Source organism: Ovis canadensis, chromosome 3 (genome assembly GCF_042477335.2).
Source record: "Ovis canadensis isolate MfBH-ARS-UI-01 breed Bighorn chromosome 3, ARS-UI_OviCan_v2, whole genome shotgun sequence".
NCBI lineage: Eukaryota > Metazoa > Chordata > Mammalia > Artiodactyla > Bovidae > Ovis > Ovis canadensis.
Window position 1 is genome coordinate 100,079,682 of NC_091247.1, and position 23,350 is coordinate 100,103,031.

General features: G+C 46.4%; 1 protein-coding gene across 50 annotated transcripts in view; it reads right to left on the reverse strand.

Moving 5' to 3' along the window:
* MAP4K4 (mitogen-activated protein kinase kinase kinase kinase 4) overlaps positions 1 to 23,350 on the reverse strand; it is a 151,719-nt gene that overhangs the window by 52,890 nt on the left and 75,479 nt on the right. For all 50 annotated transcript variants that reach the window (XM_069583791.1, XM_069583789.1, XM_069583798.1 and 47 more), the window contains exons 4-5: positions 2,071 to 2,196; positions 777 to 887 (exon numbers count right to left, since the gene is read on the reverse strand). In XM_069583791.1, the coding sequence (XP_069439892.1) occupies positions 777 to 887; positions 2,071 to 2,196 (237 nt within the window). The remainder of the gene's footprint in view (positions 1 to 776; positions 888 to 2,070; positions 2,197 to 23,350) is intronic.

Below are 23,350 nucleotides of genomic sequence, written 5' to 3' on the forward strand. Positions count from 1 at the left end.
TGGGCAACTCACAAGCAGTTTTCAAATACATTATTTCCAAACACACTGTCTGCGCTGCCACAACGGCTCCGCTACTGAAAAGAATCATTCAGAAGCTGCTAAAGTCATTTGGTAGCTCCGAAACTTGCTCAAAGACCATAAACCAGCTTTCCAACTGGCTGTAAATAACATTAAACACAACAACTTTCCCTCGTAAATACTGCAGCAGATTCTGCTAATGCCAAAGCCCAGAAGATGACTCTGAAAGCCAGCATTTAGCACCATTAATACTGATTTACAAGCTCAGACACAGGATTTCCATAAACAACATGAGTTAAGAGATTATTTCTCCTCCTCTGCACTCTGATTTTCTTTTGAATAACTGCAGGATGAATTCAGGGGAATAAATTACATTTAAAAAAAAAACCCACACACATGACTGTTTTAAGTCTGGTTTCTTTAGATACAGGACAGAGTCAACATCGTGATATGGCTTCAACTGTCGAAGCCAACTGGCTATACAGAATCGTTGGTTGTTGTGAAAAGAATAATCTGTACAGTGGCAACTGATGCTGGGGAAGACAGAGGGCAGCAGCAGAAGGGGGTGACAGAGGGTGCGGTGGTCGGATGGATCGCCAACTCGACGGACATGAGTTTGAGCAAGCTCTGGGAGCTGGTGAGGGACAGGGCGCCTGGAGCGCTACGGTCCACGGGGTCGCCAAAAGTCGGACACGACTGGGCGACTGAACGACCACCACAAGCAGCAAATGCGAAAAGCCGAGCTCAGGGCGGCTTACCCGCAGGATCTCCCTGGAGATGTAGGCTATCCAGTCTTCCTTTAGCGTGTTGCCCTTGGTGTTCTTGACGAGGTCTGTGATGGATCCAGCCCCACAGAACTCCATAACGAGCTGGAGAAGACAAGACACGGATAAGTCCCGCCAGTGGTCAGAGCATCACAGGCGTCAGCACCCTCCCTGGGCAGCCAGGGGCGGCCTAACTCCGCCCTTTTCCTAAAGGTCTGGGCACGTGATCACTGTGGAGGCACCAAACTTCTGAGCGCGTATTCCACCACCCCACCTCCTCGGCACGCACACGGGTCCAGGACAGTGGGGTCCTCACTCCACAGCACAGCCCGGGCTGAGGCACAGGTGGGCCGTCTGTCCTTAGCCAACGCCCAGTCGTCAGAAACCTGACCCAGATACTCCCCAACAGGCGTCTCACTTGCCAGCGTCAGAAATGTTCTACTTTCCACAACGCTGTGATTCTCCAACTATTTTATGTTAACTGGGGTTAGTACAAAAGAGGAGGACTAATTTTAAGCAGCACAGAACTTTTCACAAGACACTCTTTACAACACTTAAATGTTTGAACAATATGAGCAAAGTGTAAAATATTCAGAAAATGAACTGAACTATTCTAAAATCTTAACCATGTTTAGATACGGGGAATAGAAATAAAGGTAATTTTTTTCCCTTTTACTTTCCTAACTTTGCAAATATTCTACAATGACTTTAAAAGAAAAAAATCAGGAGAGTATTCATCTATCTTCCCGCTCTGTAAGTCCAGTATTTTTGGCAGAACTAACGTGATCACTACAGAGCCAGCACTATCTCAGTGTCATCATCTTGAAACGTGTTCAAGAGGTAAGGCTGAACATGTATAAACTCCACAGATTTACCTGAAATCCGCTGCTCTTAGTAAATTACAGAGCGAAGTTTATTGTCTTGCCGTTTGCCTCTCACTCCCACGGAAGTAAAGAAAATGCATGTTGCTGAGATTCTATACTCATGTCCATAAAGCTTTTATCACATTGCTTTTGATTTCAAGCTCCTAACTTCCTTGCTATTTTGCGTGTTTCCCCTCTCTCTCACTGTGACACCTTATTCCCAAAACACAAACTCTTTTCCCTGCAATGTGAAATCAACACCAAAATAAACATTCAGGATACCTTCCACTGAGAAGTCCAGAGAAGATACCAGACTTTACCCTTTTTCTTTGCTTTTCTCTCCCCTTCCTCTGGAAGGTTCTTAATGCCCTTCTAGTACAACCAAAAAGGAAACCCCACAAAACACGCAGGAGATGCTTGCTTACCCAAAGCTGGTCATCGTGTCCTGGGGGGCTCTTTTTAATGAAAGCACCATAATACGTTGCAATATTTCTATGATGAGAATATTTCTTCAGCATATTTATCTCCAGTTTGATTTCCTCCTCTTCATCCTTAAGAAAAAAATAAAACATGCGGTGTCTGAATGATATGCATGACTGGACTTCCTCCACACGCAGGCCATCAGAGGGTCCCGGCCCCTCCAGCAAGGGAGGCAGTTACTGTGACCTTTGCCAAGAACTGGGGGCTCACCCTCTGCAATGTGATCCCAAGCTCAGCAAACAAGACAACAAGAACAGAAGGCAAAGATGAACAGGCAGCAGAGGGCATGTGCAGACCAGGCTCTTTCGCTGACCACATGGCCCCAGGCAGCCCATTCCACTTCTCTGAGCCTCAAGTTGCTCACCTGTTATAACGGGAGGAAAGAGGGGAACAACTGGCCAATACTATTTCAATCAATTACCAGGAAGGGCTGTTTCTTTTCTAGAGAACACCTGTGAGTATAAACTGTCCGGCGCATTTAAGATGGAGGAGATGCACCTCTGACAGCCTCTCACAGGAGCATCCCCGGGGTCGGGGCCACAGGTGGGGGCTGAGCCCAGCCCAGGAGCCCCTCAGTCTTGAACAGGGGGCTCCTCCAAGAGATCAGGCCAGGCAGGGGGCCCAGAGACAAACACCACTGGGTGCTGGCAGGTTGTCCTGGACTGGGCTCACTCCCTGGCCTCTCACTTTACTGAGATGAGATGAGCAGGGCAAGGAATGAAGAGCCTGTGAGGGACAATCAGAGCAGGTACGAAGGAGACAGGTGGTAACATGGGTCTGGAAAAATAAAGACAAGTTACTCCTGTGCGTGTACCAAGGTCCCGCTTCCTACACACACACACACACACACACACAGAGACAAGTTACTCCTGTGAGTGTACCAAGGTCCCCGCTTCCTACACACACACACAGACAAGTTACTCCTGTGAGTGTACCAAGGTCCCGCTTCCTACACACACACACACAGACAAGTTACTCCTGTGAGTGTACCAAGGTCCCGCTTCCTACACACACACACACACAGACAAGTTACTCCTGTGAGTGTACCAAGGTCCCCGCTTCCTACACACACACACAGACAAGTTACTCCTGTGAGTGTACCAAGGTCCCCGCTTCCTACACACACACACACACACACACACACACACACACACACAGAGACAAGTTACTCCTGTGAGTGTACCAAGGTCCCCGCTTCCTACACACACACACAGACAAGTTACTCCTGTGAGTGTACCAAGGTCCCCGCTTCCTACACACACACACAAACACAAATTACTCCTGTGAGTGTACCAAGGTCCCCGCTTCCTACACGCACACACACACACAGAGACAAGTTACTCCTGTGAGTGTACCAAGGTCCCTGCTTCCTACACACACACACACACACACACACAGACAAGTTACTCCTGTGAGTGTACCAAGGTCCCCACTTCCTACACACACACACAAATTACTCCTGTGAGTGTACCAAGGTCCCTGCTTCCTACACACACACACACACACACACACACACACAGACAAGTTACTCCTGTGAGTGTACCAAGGTCCCCACTTCCTACACACACACACAAATTACTCCTGTGAGTGTACCAAGGTCCCTGCTTCCTACACACACACACACACACACACACAGACAAGTTACTCCTGTGAGTGTACCAAGGTCCCCGCTTCCTACACACACACACACACACACACACACACACACACACGAGACCTACTGGTGCAGCCAAGCATCTCCAAGAACCTTCCATACAGCCTCACAGAACGAACCTAAGTTTGGTTCACTAACACTGTTCTTTAAGATAAAAGACGCTAGAACTCTTCACTGCGACCCATCTGTCTTGGAAGGCCCTGCACAGCATAGCTCAACGCTTCACTGAGTTATGCCAGCCTCCTCCCCATGATAAGGCTGTGATCCATGAAGGGGGAACAATTAAGATATTAACCATGGGACCAAATGAAAAAGAAAGTGAACTTGCCATTGTTCATTACTGCTTATAAACCAAATACACACCAGAACATACAATCATCATCCACCAGTGATTCTCACAGTGGTGGCTTGCAGCTCGGTCTGGAGATGTAACTGTGAGGATACTACAGCGCGCTGCTGATGGGCACAGCTGTCACGTGACTTTGACAGATGAGGCCCGTGAACGTGGCGCAGAGCACAAGTGCAGTCCAGACACTGGGCTGTGTGGTAATTCTCACTGAAACCTCATGCATGTGCAAATCATACCAAATGGATGATTTAAACATGTCATGGACTAAGCAAGGCTTCCCTGGTGCCTCAGACAGTAAAGAATTTGCCTGCAATGCAGGAGACCCAGGTTCGATCCCTGGGTTGGGAAGACCCCCTGGAGAAGGGAATGGCAACCCACTCCAGTACTCTTGCCTGCGACAGAGGAGCCTGGTGGGCTACAGTTACAAAGAGTCGGACTGACTGAGCAAGAAAACACCATCCTGTGACTGGTTTCGATATGTTTCTTTCTAGCGACTGCACAAAGCACTGTCTTCTATCTCGTTCACCTCTCTGCATAAGAACAACCGAGACCTCCAGTGGCACCTGAAGTTTGCCGAGACCACCAAGTTAAAACCCCGACACATCTTACGTGCTTAGAAATCCTTACAGACACGAGTTCAGTACTGTCTGTAGGTGTGAACAGCACTCAATATACAGACAGGTCACACTGCTGGCGGACCCTCACACAGAATGCATCTCCCTGAACCTAAGATGCAGCTAGGCAGCCACTCCATCACATATCATAACGAAACTATGATTCACGACCAACTGTAAGATATTCAATCACAGGTCTGAAACGGGGCTGCAAGCTAGAAATGATGACATATGACGTAAGAACAGCTTCAGCGCAGTTTGGGAACAGCTTTTCTAATAGGACTGAAACAGCCAAATGTTTTCTGACATAGAGTAATCAGATCAACGTCACTTGCCAGAGTATTTCTGGGTCTTCAGTAGTCAAATCATGGAAGCCAGATGAAACGGGTGTTCAGAGGAAGGCATACTGTCCTCTCAAACCACCATTTTAGGATAAGAATTGTATATTCTTTGAACCATCCCTTCTCAGAGGAAGGCATACTGTCCTCTCAAACCACCATTTTAGGATAAGAATTGTATATTCTTTGAACCATCCCTTCTCTGGCTTCTCTGGCTTTAAAATAGAAGGTTACTGCACAGTTTATAAAATAAAAAGGCGTTTAGCACCACTAATTGTCAGGCACTGTGTAAGCGTCAGAAATGTGGTGTCTCTCAACAGCTTTGAGACAGGTACATCTGGGACCCTCATCACAACGTGTGTGTGTGTGTGTGTGCGCGCACGCGTGCACACGTGCTCAGTGAAGGCTGACTCTTTACGACCTCATGGACTGTATCCCAGCAGGCTCCTCTGCCCATGGGATTTTAGGCAAGGATACTGGAGTGAGCTGCCATTTCCTCCTCCAGGGGACCTTCCCAATGCGAGCATCGAACCCACATCTCCTGTGCCTACTGCATTTGCAGGCGGGTTCCTTACCGCTGCACCATCTGGGAAGCCAATGCTTTCAATATGGTGTTTTTAAATGTATGAGTCTTTAGGATAATAATGAACCAACACGGGAGTTCAGATCTCCCATCGGTCATTAGTTAAATACAGGTTTGGTGGTCTCGCCCCAGTCTATATTTACACATATCACCACCACAAACACACACCTCACTTTGCCAGAGAAGATACACTGAAAACAAACTGCAAGCAGGCTAACAATTTCTAAACCAATAACCCCACATTTGCAAAGAAAGGGGAACCGGCAAGTAACCCGGCCAAGTCCTAGCTCGTCCCTAGGGGGGCCACAGTAATGCATAGATGAAAAAAAAAAAAAAAAAAAAAACAAAAAAACGAAGTGTCACTTGAGAGAGGAGAGGCGACATGTGGGGAAGAAAGGGAAGACCCACTCCTGGCCTCCTCCAGGGACCAAGCAGCTGCCAGACCCGCCCCGCTTCCCCTGTGATCTCAGGCAGCTGGTGCCAAGTAGAATTTTGGACTCTCCCACTGAGAGCAAGCTCCCACAGAAAAGGCCTTTGTCTCGGCTGGGCTGAGGCTGGGGAGGAGTTTCCCATTGCCTTTCTTGGCTACTGGAGGACATCTGAGCATCACGGTCATCTTTAAAAGCAGCCAGGGGTTTGGGAGTCACCTGACAAGTCCTGTCCGCCCCCCCCCCATGCCCCCCCATCTGAGCGTGGAGCAGGGCAGAGGACTAGCGGGGTTTTTCAATGACTCCTTAAAACGCTTGGACTCTGAGCATACATGCAGCAAAATGCTGTTTAAACTCTTGCAGCCTGAATTCTGTCTCCTTCCACTGACGGCAGTAACTGTGGAGAGACAGAAGTGGACCTCGGCTGGCTGGGAGGGTCCAGGAGGACTGGGAGTGTTCTCCCAGCACACCCCTCACAGAAAGAAGCCCACTCAGTGACAGCTGAGCAACAGAAAACAGGGGGGGGCAATTCACCATTCACTCTCGTTACTAGATGGAGAGAATCATAACAGAATGGCATATGAAAATATCTCTAGCAGATTTCACCACTGAAGTGTATAAACACACATATACTTCAAATGAAAATATCCATTAAAAAAAAACAGCTTACAAGTTTGTTTTAGTTAACCACCAACAAACCCTTCTTCATGAGACTGTTAACTGGTAAAGAAATGAGAAAAGATCACCTTTGACTTGCAAATTAAGTGGTAAATAAATGAGAAAAGATCACCTTTGACTTGCAAATCCCAGTGACATCTGAGAATATTACTCAGTACCACAGGTGAATGAACCAAAGTTAACTTGTCTGACTCAGATACACAAAAAGTCCTACAACTTAAATTCACTGGTAATTCAACCAGACAGAGGCGAACACAACTCTGCAGGGAAGATTCTCGGGCAGAAGGAAGGTACAGAATCTAGTCAGAGGAAGGAAGGACACGTCCTTTAAAATGAATCAGCATCCATCTCCCAAGATCCATCGGTTCCAAGATAAAAGCCCCAACAGAAAAAGACCAAGTGAGCACGCGCTATGTGCTAAGTTGTTTCAGTTGTGTCCGACTCTTTGTGATCCCACGGACTATAGCCCCCCAGGTTCTCCTGTCCATGGAATTCTCCAGGCAAAAATACTGGAGGAAAAATACATTTCCTCCTCCAGAGGACCTCCCTGACCCAGGGATCAAACCAGAATCTCTTATATCTCCTGCACCAGCAGGTGGATTCTTTACCACCGCATCACCAGGGAAGCGGAATTCACATTCACACCTTCTACAACTATCTAAAGGAAAAAACCCAGTGATCCTCAGACATCTTCCCTAAGCATTCACCCCAAAAATGCACAGGAGCTGCTAAGAAACGAGACACAGCAGACCTTCTGAGACTGGAACCAAAGAAAATCCACTCCAACTGGCCACCATCTGCACTGCTACTTCACCACCTGTTTTACCAAAATGTCCATTTCTTAAACTTAGAACAAGGAAAAGCTCAGCAGGTCTCCATCAGCATTGGACTAAGTGATTTATAGGCAAAAACTCAGTGAGACGATGGTAGTCTGATTTCACCAGAATCTTCAAGTCTGCACAGAAAACCATCTCGGGCTCTTGAATCACTCACGTCTTCTACACCAAGTAAGTACCAATAATACCCTTGGCATTACTCCATCGTACGCAGAATAATTTTCACAGAATCACAGGAGAAGGTAACTGCATGCTCAGACCAGATGTGTCTGTGTGGGTGCTGCCAAGCACACATGGAAATCCCACAGCTGTGTCCATCGATCAGACATGATGTCACAGCTCCACTTGGAGACTGCCTGGCAGCCAGCATCCCCCTCCCACGCGAGCGAAGCAGCAGATGCTGGAAACGGTACAGTAACAAACGCTGGGACTGGGCCGCGGCAGCAATGCGATGGATGGGAGATTCAAGTCAAGTGTCAACAGAGATACACAGTCTACCAGTGGCTTCAAACAGTACATACGTTTCAGTCAGGCTTTTTAAAGTCTTACGCTGCTTCCTTTCCCTAACTCCACTGTTCCTTAAGCTCAGACGAGTTATGATAATAAAGATGATGGCAAACCTTGTTATTTAAGGAGCGTCTGTCAAGGAAAATACATTAAGTCATCAGAATGTGCAGTGGTGATTAGTGCCCGCTTTTCAAGATCTTATTAAAAACAAATAAAAGAAGTGCTTCTCGTCACATGGTCTCATGAAGTCACTTAAGGTGGCCTGTTCTGCAGGAGCTCAAGATCTAAAGGACACACTGTCCACATACAATTCATGGACAGAAGTGATCACTGTGTTGTTCAGTCGCTGAGCTGTGTCCCAACTCTTCCGTGACCCCACGGTCTGTAGCCCGCCAGGCTCCTCTGACCATGGGATTTCCCAGGTAAGCATACTGGAGTGGGTTACCATTTCTTCCTGAGCCAGGGACTGAGTCTCTTGCACTGGCAGGTGGGTTCTTTACCACTGTTCACTTAAATTCACCCAATCTCAACTGATCCAACTTAAAGAGATCCAATTGTGATCATTTTCATTACAGGAAGTAGGGACCTTGGTAGTGTAGACGACTTTATCTTGTTTCTGAGGGTCATTGCATCAGATTCATCACTGATTATGATCATTTAAAATACAGAAGGAATAAAGAAAATGCTAAAAGGTAATGAGTGTTCTGATTACATCACTGTAAAGTGTAAACACACACTAGGAACAAGGTTACAGGTAGGTTGGTGGTGTGCGTTATTTTAAAACAGCCCTATTATCAATCAGAAAGGACGAAGAGGGCTGAGAAGGTCTCCCCGCAAGGTGTCTTGAGGACCATGGGGGAGAGGAGAGCAGTGAAGCAACAGGCAAGAACCTAGGCTGGCCTGGAACCCAAGTTCACAGAGTCAGCAGAAAAGTGACCGGTGGCTCTGAAAGAATGAACAGTCAACAGCGGTGTGACATTGAGACACCCCAGGAGCTCTGGGTAGGAAGTTCCTGGTGAAGACCAGTGGCTGCAGGGACGTTCAACGCCAAGGAAGACAGGATTTTTGAGAGAAGTTCCTGCAGAACACTGGGTCTCCAGTCATCAGAAGTGAGCGATATTCCTGATTTTTCTCTGGACTCTTGCAGTGAAACAGATAAGATTAAATCAGAAAAAAAACAATCATGTCCCAAACATAAGAAATTAAAAAGCCAAGGTCTGATTCCCTAGGACAGGCACCTGAGCGTCTCTTCTCGGTTCAAGGAGGAGCTCCCCCACCTGGTAGATTTCCTTCTGTGTCTGCAGCAGTTTCGGTTCAGCGCCTGCTACTTGCACGCAAGACTCTGTGAGGCTGCACGGCCAGCTTGACACCCATGGGTGAGCCTGCACTCTCAGAAGCCAGTGGGACGTCAAAGAGTATGATGAGAGCAGGGAGGGTAAGTTACCACTACCTGCAGAGGCGCGAATGGCTCCCACAAACGTAAGGTGATGTCAAAGAAGCAGACACAGTGCGAGCCTATGACTCTTTTTACATTGACCACAAACACAAGCAAAAATAATCATGTTAGAAGTCGGGCGAGTGGTTCCTCCCAGGGGAAGTGGATGGTAACTGGAGGGACTGCCAGGCACATTCCTGGGCTGCTACCAATGCTCTGTTTTTTCACTTAGCTGCTGACTCGTAGGTGGGGTGAGCTCAGTTTTTGGAAATGTCCTGGGTTTGTCACTTGTGCAGTTTTCTGTGCGCATGTCACACTACACAGAGAGGCAAGCAGACACAGCTGTCCGTGCGAAGTGGCCGCTCCCAAGCCTCTCCACGTTGTGGCCACAACACAGCACATTAAAGAGAAAAACACCAGGCCCGAGAAGGTCTGGATGTAAGAGAAACAAGAGCAGAGAAGAAACAGCCCAGGGCTCCCGGGCTGGGATAGATCGCCCAGCCTCCAGAGGCCCCAGACACCACAGAGACCACGAAAGCGCGGACACAGGGGCAGCTGCCCCGCAGAGGCCTGTGAGCCCAGCCGCCCTGAGCTGGCACCCGGGGCCTGGACTGGGAGGGTGCCCAGCACCCCAGGTGGAGACGAGCAGCTGCCTGTTCCTTGGCTGTCTGAACAAACAGAGGGGTTTACGCTGAACACCTACCTCCCAGCGGGGAGACTGAAACCTGGGGGACATGCTAGGCAGATGGTGCTTATATGACCAGCTCCAAATAAAACCCCAGGCACTGAGTGTCCAAGGAGCTTCCCTGGTGGACAGCGCTGCCCGCGTGGTAGGCCTTCTCACTGCTGGAGGAGTTAAGCTTGTCTTCCATGATGACTTCAGGGGGCCAGGACTCCTGGAAGTCTGTGCCTGGATTTCTTCGGACTCCACCCCACACACCTCTGAGCTCTGCTGACTCTGTCTCATGTCCTTCCCTGGTTGTGAATCGCAGCTGAGGCCAGTTACAGGCCGACTCCCGAGTCCTCCTAGAGAGCCATTAAGCCTGAAGATGATCTTGAAGGCCTCTCCAATGCACATATGTAGTTTTTTTAATGTAACTTTTTATTTTCTATCACAGCATAACCAATTATTTTGGCCAATATTTTAGCCACCTCATGCAAACGACTGATGCTGGGAAAGACAGAAGGCAAGAGGAGAAGAGGGCGGCAGAGGATGAGATGGTTGGATGGCATCACGGACTCAATGGACATGAATTTATCTGAGCAAATTTCGGGAGATAGTGAAGGACAGGGAAGCCTGGCGTGCTGTAATCCATGGGGTCGTAGAGAGTCAGACAGGACTTAGCGACTGTACAACAGAGCTGATTAACAATGTTGCAATAGTTTCAGGTGGACATCAACAGGACTCCGCCATACATATATTAATACACGCATCCATTCTTCCCCCAAACTCCTCTACCATCCAGGCTACCAACTAAGGTTGAGCAGAGGTCCATGCCGATGAATATCTTTTTTAAGTAAGTTTGCTAGGAATGGAGGCAAGAAGGGAAGTGTAGAGATGAGAAGTAGAATTTTGCATTTACAGCCCTCAAGTAAATTTAAGAAAGAAAAGCTGGTAGGGAGGGAGGACAACATTTTTACAGAACAGTACCCACGTTTTAAAAATAGCAATTTATGTGATTGAAAAATTGCTGGGTGTTTTTTTCTTTCAATTGAACTATTTATTTTCCTTAGAAAAATGCTTTCGATTGACAAAGTGACAAGGTAGCCGTATCCGCCTGGAGATGGTTCATCAACCATTACAAAGAGCTCCCTTTCACGGCAAGCTTTATTTTACCGGGAGCTCAAGAATAGCTCCTTCTGGAGCATAATTAATCTTTCTATTCCACCCTACCTCTGAGAAGAGCCTGCATTAAAAGACTAAGTGTTTAGTAATTGTTTAAATGAATGAATTAGTGCAACTTCATGAACAGCATTTAAAGACACAAGAACAAAAGCCCAGAAACCATGGCTGACACATTCCCTTTCCAGTCCCACTGCACCTGACCAAAATCAAGAGCGCTTTTTCTTACTTCCGTTAAGAATGGATAATAGTTTCCTTTCCCGATTTTTCTAACCCATGCAGTGATAGAAATAATACATATGAAAATAAGTGCTGTCTCCATTGTTATAAAAGGGAATATATATATATATATATATGTGTGTGTGTGTATATATATACGCCAACACTCAAAATGCTTTTGGAAATTCTCCTTTAAAGTTGCCGGGACATTGCAGCAAAATAGAAGCTGAGCACCACCCATGTGCAGGACTCTGTGCTAGGCCTGGAAAGGCGAGGAGAACCCTGTAACAGTCGGCTTCCACAGCATTTATAGCTCAGGACGAATAACATTAAGCACGGAACGAACATGAAGAAACTGCTCCCCAGGTAGCCATTAAAACAGCGCGAGGAGAGAACTCACAGGCGGGACCGAAGAGGTCGCCAAGGCCCAGACCGTGTGACTACCCCGGGGGCAAAGGCGCCTCCTGAGGCAGGAGGCAGATGGATGAGGAGGATGAGGATGCTGAGGACGCGGGCCACCTGCAGAGGCCAGAGAGCAGCTGTTCAGGAGGGCAGGCGGGTGTGTCAGAAGGTTTTCAGAGCAAGCAATGAGTGATGTTGTTTTATTAACTTTAATGAGGAGACGGGAACAAAGAAACCGCCATTTACATGCAAAAATTATACGCTGGCCACTGTGCATCTATTACGTCCTTTTCATTCCGACGAAAGCCTGTGAAGTAGGAATTATTATTCCATTTTACAGATGAGGAAACTGGAGCTTTATTAAATTCAACTCTGGGCTCTAGTCTGCCAAAGGACATTAACACTGCCTAAGAGTAAAAGCCAGGATATGACTATTACATAAACGTAGCTGACTTTCGACGAGGCTCATAAAGTATAAATTCACTTTGAAAAATATTTATGGGCCTCACATTTCTGTTCACAGGAAAAAGGAGAAAAGTAAATAAATCAATTTTATTAGTTCGGTGACCATTCTAAAAACAAAAGCCAGAAATGTACTCACTCTTTCTAACCACTAATAATTTTAAGAGACTCCTTTTCTTTCCTAGAGGGATGAAATTCAAGTGTGAAGGGCAGGTATTACTATTATTTATTTATGATTAATGTATAATACCTATGGTTGCTTTTAACATTTTTTATTACAAAAATATGAGAACTGTAAAAAGTGGCCATACCCCCAAGTATTTTACTACAACAAAATAGTACTACAATTTTCTTGGACAATGAAATCAATTGTTGTTGTTCAGTCACTTCGTCATGTCCAACTCTTTGCGACCCCATGGACTGCAGCACATCAGGCTTCCCTGTCCTTCACTATCTCCCAGAGTTTGCTCAAACCCATGTCCACTGAGTCAGTGATGTTATCCAACCATCTCATCCTCTGCCGCCCCCTTCTCCTCTTGCCCTCAATCTTTCCCAGCATCATAGTCTTTCCCAACGAGTTGGCTCTTCGCATCAGGTGGCCAAAGTATTAGACATTTACCATCAGTCCTTCCAATGAATATTCAGGGCTGATTTTCTTTCCAGTGAGTTGGCTCTTTGCATCAGGTGGCCAGAGTATTGGAACTTCAGCTTTAGCATCAGTTCTTCCAATGAATATCCAGGATTGATTTCCTTTAGGATGGACTGGTTGGGTCTCCTTGCAGTCGAAGGGACCCTCAAGACTCTTCTCCAGCACCACAGTTCAAAAGCATCAAATCATCTATGTGAGTCGGTGATGCCATCCAACCATCTCATCCTTTGTCGTCCCCTTCTCCTCCTGCCCTCAATCTTTCCCAGCATCAGGGTCTTTTCCAGTGAGTGAACTCTTTGCATGAGGTGGCGAAAGTATTGGAGTTTCAGCTTCAAAATGAGTCCTACCAATGAACACCGAGGACTGATCTCCTTTAGGATGGACTGGTTGGATCTCCTTGCAGTCCAAGGGACTCTCAAGACTCTTCTCCAACACCACAGTTCAAAAGCATCAATTCTTTATGCTCAAGAACTAATACTGCTCAAGAACCAATACTATGTATCTATTACGTGTTTCTCCAGTGCAGTTCAGTTCAGTGGCTCAGTCGTGTCCGACTCTTTGCGACCCCATGAATCGCAGCACGCCAGGCCTCCCTGTCCATCACCAACTCCCGGAGTTCACTCAGACTCACGTCTATCAAGTCAGTGATGCTATCCAGCCATCTCATCCTCTGTCTTCCCCTTCTTCTCCTGCCCCTAATCCCTCCCAGCATCAAAGTCTTTTCCAATGAGTCAACTCTTCGCATGAGGTGGCCAAAGTACTGGAGTTTCAGCTTTAGCATCATTCCTTCCAAAGAAATCCCAGGGTTGATCTCCTTCAGAACGGACTGGTTGGATCTCCTTGCAGTCCAAGGGACTCTCAAGAGGCTTCTCCAACACCACCGTTCAAAAGCATCAAATCTTTAGCGCTCAGCCTTCGTTGCCCACCAAAATCAGAACATCCTGTTCAACTCAAAGATTGAATGCCTACAAAACATAGTGGGTATCGCCTCTGGTTATCTGGCGCTAGGCAGACCCCAAGTACAGGACACAGAGCTATACTCTCAGAGTGAACTAGGGGATATCAGAGCACAGTGTAAAGATCAGGGTGCTATTCTGGCAAGGAGCTATGGAACTCCAGGCGAGTCAATCTCCATTCTAATCATCAAGTGCTGTCATCCGTACATAAAGTCAACCTGACAGACACAGAAGATCTGAGGTACATGGTGCATCTGGTCTTAATCTTCCTCTACTTACTTACTTACGAAATAGAGAAGAACAGAACACGAATTTCCTATTTTGTAAATCCTTAGTTACATTCTTAGAGTAAATCAATCACAGATAAAAACAAATTCTATCCCCGCCAAAAAAAAAAAAAAAAAACAACTAAACCTTTAAAAAAAAAATCTCACCTTTATTTACATCCTCACCAGCAGTGAAGGCGCTCAGTCGTGTCTGACTCTGTTACCTTTAAAACATTTGCTATTTTTTGTTGTTTTTTAGTTGCTCAGTCGTGTCCAACTCTTTTGCGACCCCATGGACTGTAGCCCCCAGTCTCCTCTGTCCATGGGATTCTCCAGCAAGAATACTGGAGTGGGTTGCCATTTCCTTCTTCAGGGGATCTTCCCAACCCAGGGACTGAACCTACATCTTCTGCAGTGACAGGCAGTTTCTCTAACCCTGAGCCACCTGGGAAGTCCAGAAAACACATCCTCAGGGACCTATTTGTTGAGCAGTTTGGCCTTAACCCCAAGTTAACTCCATGTTTATTTTCAGGGAAAGGAGGATAGTGGCATTCAGAAGGAAGAAGAGTAAGTCTAGGGGAGGGATGGACTAGAAGGCTGGGATTAGCAGATGCCAACTATCAATGTAGAGGATGAATGTATATATGTATAACTAAGTCACTTGGCTATAAACCAGAAATTAACACAACACTACAAATCAACTACACTTACTCACAGTCCATCTATTCTTGTGGTCCCAGCCTTTGTTCCTCCATCAGATGCAAGGGAGGAGGGCATCCACGTTCCAGCTGAGCCTGGCACACCCAGTGCCTGGTACACGTCCTTAACAAATACCAGTCCACTTCATCCACTCTACACTTTATCACTGAAGATGAATTCTAGTATCTTTTTAATTCTAATAGAACTTCTTGGGAAAAAAAAAAGGTATCAGAAATAGTACAAAGCACCCTCTGGTTCTTTTGTAAAAGGTCCATGTTTATTTACTCTACACCAGGTGGTGACTGCAGTCATGAAATTAAAAGACGCTTACTCCTGGAAGGAAAATTATGGCCAACCTAGATAACATATTTAAAAGCAGAGATATTACTTTGCCAACAAAGGTCCATCTAGTCAATGCTATGGTTTTCTCAGTGGTCATGTATGGATCTGAGAGTTGGACTGTGAAGAAAGCTGAGCGCTGAAGAATTGATGCTTTTGAACTGTGGTGTTGGAGAAGACTCTTGAGAGTCGCTTGGACTGCAAGGAGATCCAACCAGTCCATCCTAAAGGAGCTTCAGTCCTGGGTGTTCACTGGAAGGACTGATGTTGAAGCTGAGACTCCAGTACTTTGGCCACCTGATGCGAAGAGCTGACTCATTTGAAAAGACCCTGATGCTGGGAAAGATTGAGGACAGGAGGAGAAGGGGATGACAGAGGATGAGATGGCTGGATGGCATCACCGACTTAATGGACATGGGTTTGGGTAGACTCCGGGAGTTGGTGATGGACAGGGAGGCCCAGCGTGCTGTCAATCATGGGGTCACAAAGAGTCGGACACGACTGAAGTGTCCATAATGGGGGTAACATCACCCTCCAAGGCTTCCCAGGTGGCGTAGTAGTAATGAAGCTGCTTGCCAATGCAGGAGCCACAAGAGATGTGGGTTTGATCCCTGGGTTGGGAATATTCCTTGGAGAAGGAAATGGCAGCCCACTCCAATATTTTTGCCTGGAGAATCCCAGACATAGGAGCCTTCAGTCTGTGGGGTGGCCAAGAGTCAGACACGACTGAGCATCTGAGCATTCCAATCACCCTCCAAGGGGATGAAAGTGGTTCCAAGGGGTGGAGGGGAGAAACCTACCACTTTATGTATAAAGCACAAGATACACACACAGTACATGAGCAGATGTATGCAGACTACAGTTTCCATTAGTGTGATTAGAAAGAAAAATCTTACGAGTCTTCTCAGGGAGGTGATTGTGCCATGAGGGCGTGATCTATCGGGAACACAGTAGGACTCAGTTCAGATGCTCAGTTTGTGTCCAAACCCATGTCCGCTGAGTCGGTGATCTCATTCTCCGTTATCCCCTTCTCCTCATGCCCTCAAACTTTCCCAGCATCAGCGTCTTTTCAAATGAGTCAGCTCTTCGCATCAGGTGGCCAAAGTATTGGAGTTGCAGCTTCAAATCAGTCCTTCCAATGAACACCCAGGACTGATCTCCCTGTAGTCCAAGGGACTCTCAAGAGTCTTCTCCAACACCACAGTGGGACTACTGGTTCTCAAAGTTACTGTCATATTTTTTAATTAAAATAAACCAAAGCTTAATCAATTTCTAATTAACTTTCAGAGCTTTTCTTCAAGGACTTGCCTTGTACCATTATCAAAATAATAACAATAAAGAGGTACAACTTGTAACCTTTATCTACAGAAGGCTAAGGAAGGAAGACAATCCAAATTAGGAAGCCGAAATCTAGTTTCAAAATCATTTAAGTTAGAAGTTACCAAGGATAAGAAAATGCCAGATAAGGAAATTCAGCATCCCACAAACTTGGCACATCAGTTTCTCTCTCAGGAGCTATGACAAACCTAGACAGGCTATTAAAAAACAGAGATATCACTTTGCCTACAAAGGTCTGTACAGTCAAAGTTATGATTTTTCCAGTAGTCATGTATGGATGTGAGAGTTGGACCATAAAGAAGGCTCAGTGCTCAAGGATAATGCTTTCGAACCTGTGGTGTTGGAGAAGACTCTGGAGAGTCCCCTGGGCTGCAAGGAGATACACCAGTTAATCCTAAAGGAAATCAACCCTGAATATTTACTGAGAGGGATGCGAAGAGATAAAGACCCTGAAGCTGGGAAAGACTGAGGGCAAGAGAAGAAGAGGGCAACAGAGGATGAGATGGTGGGATCGCATCATCAACTCAATGGACATGAGTCTGAGCAAACTCCAGGAGATGGTGAAGGCGTGCTGCAGCCCATAACGTCCCAAAGACGCGACATGACTCAGCAAACGAACAACAACAAGCTGAGAAAAAGGTGGTGGTTTGTTAAGGCATGTGAAAAACAGAAGCTAAGGGAAAAAAGAATATTTGGAGGAGCGTGCACACAGCTGTGTGAAGCTGAGAGCTGACTCTGATGCACTGACTGCTTCCCTGAGGAAGGGGACGGCCTGCGGGAGTTGCAGGTGGCGGGAAGGACCAAGAAGCAAGCTATAAGGCTGCAGTATCGAAGTGTCTTCCGAACAACAGCAGAATGGAGCGAGTCCCGGTCTGCAGCACTCTCCCCACCTCCCTCCTGTTCTCACACGTCCATCACACCGTGCTCACCTCCAGCTGAAAACTGGTAAAGCTGGGAGCCTCACAGGGCCTTGCTTGGTCTCTGGAATGAGCGTGTGTGCTCCCTCCTGCAAGAGTGTGACCGCCCCAGGAGCAAGAATTTGTTGTCTCCTCCGTGGAGCTGGCTCAAGACGATGCTCACAGTCCTGTTCCCCAGATTCGACCCACGTGGCTGACCATCAGGCCACTTCTTCTGGGTCACCTGGGTTAGTGGCTAGGCTTTACACAGCTTTAACTCTCCCATGCTCTCACTATAGGAGCATGGTGCCAAAAGTATGGAGGGCACCCACCAAATCCTGCCAACTGGCACCCTGCACCCCAGAGTGCATTGGGCCCAGTATCCTCCCAGCCTCCACGGAATATGTCTCATCACCAACACTCAGGTCGTCAGGACTAAGAAAAAACTCTGCTCTGGCTAAATCTACACTCTCTATCCACCCATCCTTTAAGGTCAGGATCATATCAGCTCTCCCAACAGCCTACTGAGAAGCCAGCATCTGAAATTGTTAATACTTTCAGAGGTTCCATAAGTTGACAATCAAGAGATCTGGGCTCTAGTCCCTGCCACCTAACTAGCCATGTGCTCCTGAGCATGAAGGTCAGTGTCTCCAAGCTGGAATCCTTCACTTGCAGGCCTGAGGGGGTGTCTCCTCTCCTAAGGGTTTTTGAACTTGAGGGTGCCTCGAATCCCCTGGAGGGCTTGTTAAAACTCTGACTGTTGGGCCCTAATCCAGCATTTTCAATGCAACAGTCTGGGGTAGAGCCTGAGACACTGTGTTTCTAACAAATTTCCAGGTGTGCTGCTGGAGAGAATTCACCACTTTAACCCCACCTGACGCCAAGGACCATGGGACCACTCCGGCCAGAAGACAGGACTGGGTGAGGTGATGAGCGGCAGGGAGACGCCCCCCCCACCACCTCCGCCCCCAGACAGAGCACCATTCCTTCTCTCTGCAACATAAAGCACTACACACCTCTGCGTTCTCCACATCATCACAAGATGACAGACCTCCTATGCCCAAAACAATTATTACACACACATAAGGGCACAGCGGTACTTGGGTTTAATGTGGTTCACCATCCAGACAAGCTGGCCTAAGCTTTCTAAAACTGCTTTTTGAAATATATGCCTTTTTATAGAGTTTTGACTTGCAAACCATGTAAATGATTCACACATTCGAAAATTAAATCAGAAGAAAAAGGAAACCCTATGAATGAATTAAAATAGAAACTGAAGCTAGCAGCTACACACCCGGTTGATAAACCCCACGAGGAGATGAGTATTCCTAGTAACGTCTGAATATAGCACTCTGCAAATACGAAAGTCTAAGGACAAAAACAGCTTCAAACAAATAAAACTCTACTCTGTGTTCACTGCTAAGTGTTGTAATTCTGAAATGATTTTATGTTTACTAAAAGTGAAAGCCGCTCAGTCAAGTCCAACTCTTTGTGACCCCATAGACAGGACACCAGGCTCCTCTGTCCGTGGAATTCTCTAGGCAAGAATACTGAAGTAGGTTGCCATTCTCTTCTCCAGCAGATCTATGTTTATTGGAGGATAAATTAAATAAGTAAATGTCGTGTTTTATTAGGAACTAAGAGTTTTCAGTCTAGGCAAAGAGAAAACTATAAAATACACAAGATTTTAGAAACTTAAGGCAACAATGATTCTGAAAAATATATTCCCAAGCTCTATCTACTGAGAGGGTCTAGAAGCAAAAAGGGCTTTCCTGGTGGCTCAGATGGTAAGGAATCTGCCTACAATCCAGAAGAACCATGTTAGATCCGTGGATGGAGAAAATCCCTTGGAGAAGGGAATGACTATCCCCTGGAGGAGGAAATGGCAACCCACTCCAGTACTCTTGCCTGGAGAATTCCATGGACAGAGGAGCCGGGCAGGCTAGAGTCCATGAGGTCGCAAGGAGTCGGGCACGATTAAGCAAAGACACACGGTGACACACACAGGAAAGCAGAAAACCTCTGCAGCAATGACCTCACTGAGCGTCCAGATGCTGGTTTCTGAGCACATTTCCCACTGAAAGGAACTAAGGCTCCTCAGAGGAAGGGACTTGCATTCTGGAAGATGAGCCTCAAATACCTACTTGTCCCAAAAGACAAGGAAATATTCAAAGACTACCAGGGCCGTGTCAAGGGGCTGCAGAAGGCAGTCTTTACAGAGCTCGCCTGACTAGATGTGGCATGCTTTCATTAGATAATAGTAACGGCAGCTGCAACTGATGGATACACATTAAAGAAATATTAATAAAACTGCCTACGTCCATAGCAATATCTAGAAGAAGGAAGACAAGAAAGGGTGGGGTAGGTAAGAAAGGAAACTCTTCTTTACAGACTGATGCACGCTAAGAAGCCTGGAAGATAGAATCTGAACATCAGCACTTGGCAGTCATATTAACACAGTATCTACATGTACATTACTTCCATGGACTGTAGCCAACGGCATGGGGAACTCTGCAGTCTCCTCTTCCATCAAAACGGCCTCACCAACGATCAGGATGGACATGCCCCCTGAGGTCTGCAACGGGAAGACCCAACACCACCAAGGTGTTCTTGCCAAAAACACTTATTCTACATCTAATTAAGTTTACAGGAGATATAGGAGGAGGAACAAGTTAAAGCACAACATGAGGAAACTATCAGACAAATCCAGAATGGGAGCTACTTTACCAAACACTTGGCTGGGCTCTTCCAAAAGTCAGTTTCTCTAAAAAAAAAAAAAAAAAAAGTAGGAGGGACTGACCTAGATTAAAAGTGACTTAAGAGATAAGCTATCCAGTGTGTGTGTGTGTGCACACCATATCTTCCTTATCCATCCATCTATCAATGGATATACATACCCCACACACACACGTATACACACAATGGAATATTACTTGACCATAAAAAAGAATGAAATAATGCCATTTCCAGCAACATGGATGGACCTAGAGATTATCACACTAAGTGAAGTCAGACAGACAAAGACAAGCATCATATGATATGACTCATAGGTGAAATCTTTTTTAAAAAATGATACAAATGAACTTATTTACAAAACAGACTCCAGGACATAGAAAACAAACATATAGTTACCAAAGAGGATTGAGGGGGATGATAAATTAGATGGTGGGGAGTGACCCAAACATACTACAATACATAAAACAGCTGAACAACAAAGACTTCCTGTACAGCACAGGGCACTATGCTCAGTATCCATAATAACCTATAATGCAGGAGAATCTGGAAAAGAATATGTATGTATGTATGTATGTATAACTCGGGCTTCCCTTGTGGCTCAGACGGTAAAGCGTCTTGCCTATAATGCGGGAGACCCAGGTTCGATCCCTGGGTCGGGAAGTTCCCCTGGAGAAGGAAATGGCAACCCACTCCAGTATTCTTGCCTGGAAAATCCCCCATGGAGGAGCCCCATAGGCTACAGTCCATGGGGTCACAAAAAGTCTGACACAACTGAGCAACTTCACTTCACTTCGTGTGTAACTGAACCACTTTACTGTACACCTGAAATTAATACAACATTATGAGTTAACTATACTTCATTTTTTAAAAAGATATTTTAAAAAGAGGTAAGACAACCAAGTGTAATGCACAAACCTCCATTGGACCATGATTGGAAAAAAAATAGTTATAAAAACATCCTTGGCATAATTGAGTATATTTGAAATAGACCACATTAGGTGACAATCTGAAATGATTCATCCTCTCAAGTGGTATTTTGATTATGGCTGTATTTTAAGAGAAGTGTGCTCAAGTATTTACAAGCACTGTGTCTTGGTATCACAACACAGACATACCACACACACAAATGAAATGCTAAAAGTTGCTGAATTCAGCGAAGGGGTAAAGAGCACATTTTCTGAACAGTGCTGTAATTATGAACATTTTCATAATAAAGAGTTGGTTGCATATTATTTAAATAAAAACATAAATTTTACTTCTTAGAAACAAATCCTAAAGAATTTATGGACCCCAAGTTGAGAATTACTGATTTAGATAATTCTTTTGTTTGTTTACCTTCCAGAGTAAACAAGAGGTACCTCAACTGCAAGAGACAAACTAGCAGGCTCTTGTGTGCAAGTGTGACATGAAGACGCAGGACTGGAGGGTGCGGGGTACGGGGTTGGGGATGGAGGCTGCAGTGAGCCTCCTGAGGCTCAGACTCTCCCTGCTGCAGCCTTTAGGACTGTAACCAGAGAGCTGGTATATTTTACAATATCAAAGAAGACAACTAAAATTGCAAAACCTTTGTAAACATAACCATTTGTGCTTAAATGGCAGGGTTTAAAGGGGACTTCCCAGGTGGTGCTACTGATAAAGAACTCTCCTGCTGATACAGGAGATGCAGGTTCAATCCCTGGGTCAGGACGATCCCCTGGAGGGCATGGCAACCTACTCCAGTATTCTTGCCTGGAGAATCCCATGGACAGAGCAGCCTGGTGGGCTACAGTCCATGGGGTAGCAAAGAGTCAGACACACCTGAGTGACTAAGCACACATAGGGAGCTAACACCCTACACGTGAGTCAGCATGGCACGTGGGGTTTTAAAGGGCAATGATTCCCCACTAAACAAAAGGTATAAAAAATTGACATATATATATATAAAGACACAAGGATTAAAATGAAGGGGCCATCAAGAATTCAAAAAGCCAATTCAACCAATTCAAGTAACCCTCAAAATGAATCACACCACACACACACACACACACCCCACCCCATCCCCGTCACAATGGGGAATTCCAAATAAGCTCTGTGGACTGGATCAGTGCCGAGCCCCCGTGGCTCACCCTGGATCTAAGCCACGCAAGCAGACACGCGTGCTATACTCTAACACTGGAGTCCAGGTCAGTTCTGTGCAGGACTTTAGTTGCGACACTGTACTACAGTTATGCAAGATGTTACCCTTGCGGAAAACTGAGTGCAAGATACCTGGGACCTCCCTGAACATTTTTCTGCAAATTCTTGTGAATCTGTAATTATCACGAAAGTTATACATTGTAGATCTCACCGCCTGGTCTTGTCCTGTTTGAACACACCCTTCAAAACCTCTCCACCACCAATCAGATATATGACACGCTTTCTTTAGAACTCTTTCAAATCCTAAAGAAAAGCAATTCTTAAAAAAAAAAAAAAGAGCTCAAGCTCTAGAAGAAACATAAAGCCATGTGTCCAGCAAACAAAGGGCTCCCTCCCAGACCCCTCAGTCTCCCAGAAAGCACCAGGGCCAAGTGGGGGTTCTCGATCCGCTTTGGTTTCCAAGGTCACACGGCCGAGGGCAGCCAGCCCGAGGGCAGCCAGCCGGGAGGGCTCATTCAGGGCTGAGGTACAGCTGACAGCTGGGGACAGCACCACCCCCGCCCACCCGCTCCCCACAGCTGCTGCTCCTCTGGCCTTGAGAGAGCCTGAGCAAGAAGCTGGAGCCTACCAACCGCCTCTCAGTGTCACTCAAGGAGCAGGCTCGACAGGCGGGGCCAGTCTGGGATTCTCCCTAAGGATCAGCACCCACACCTTTTTGCTCCAAGTGCACTCAGAAGTCAGGCAGGACCCTGCTCTCAACCAGAACCCTCTCCCACAGCCCCTCCTGCTGGAGCCGGAAGCAGAAACGCCAGCGGCCAATTCTCCCTCCTGCTCCCAATGCTTGGCAAGAAGGGCAGGGCGGCGGGCCCCTGGAAGGCAAGGT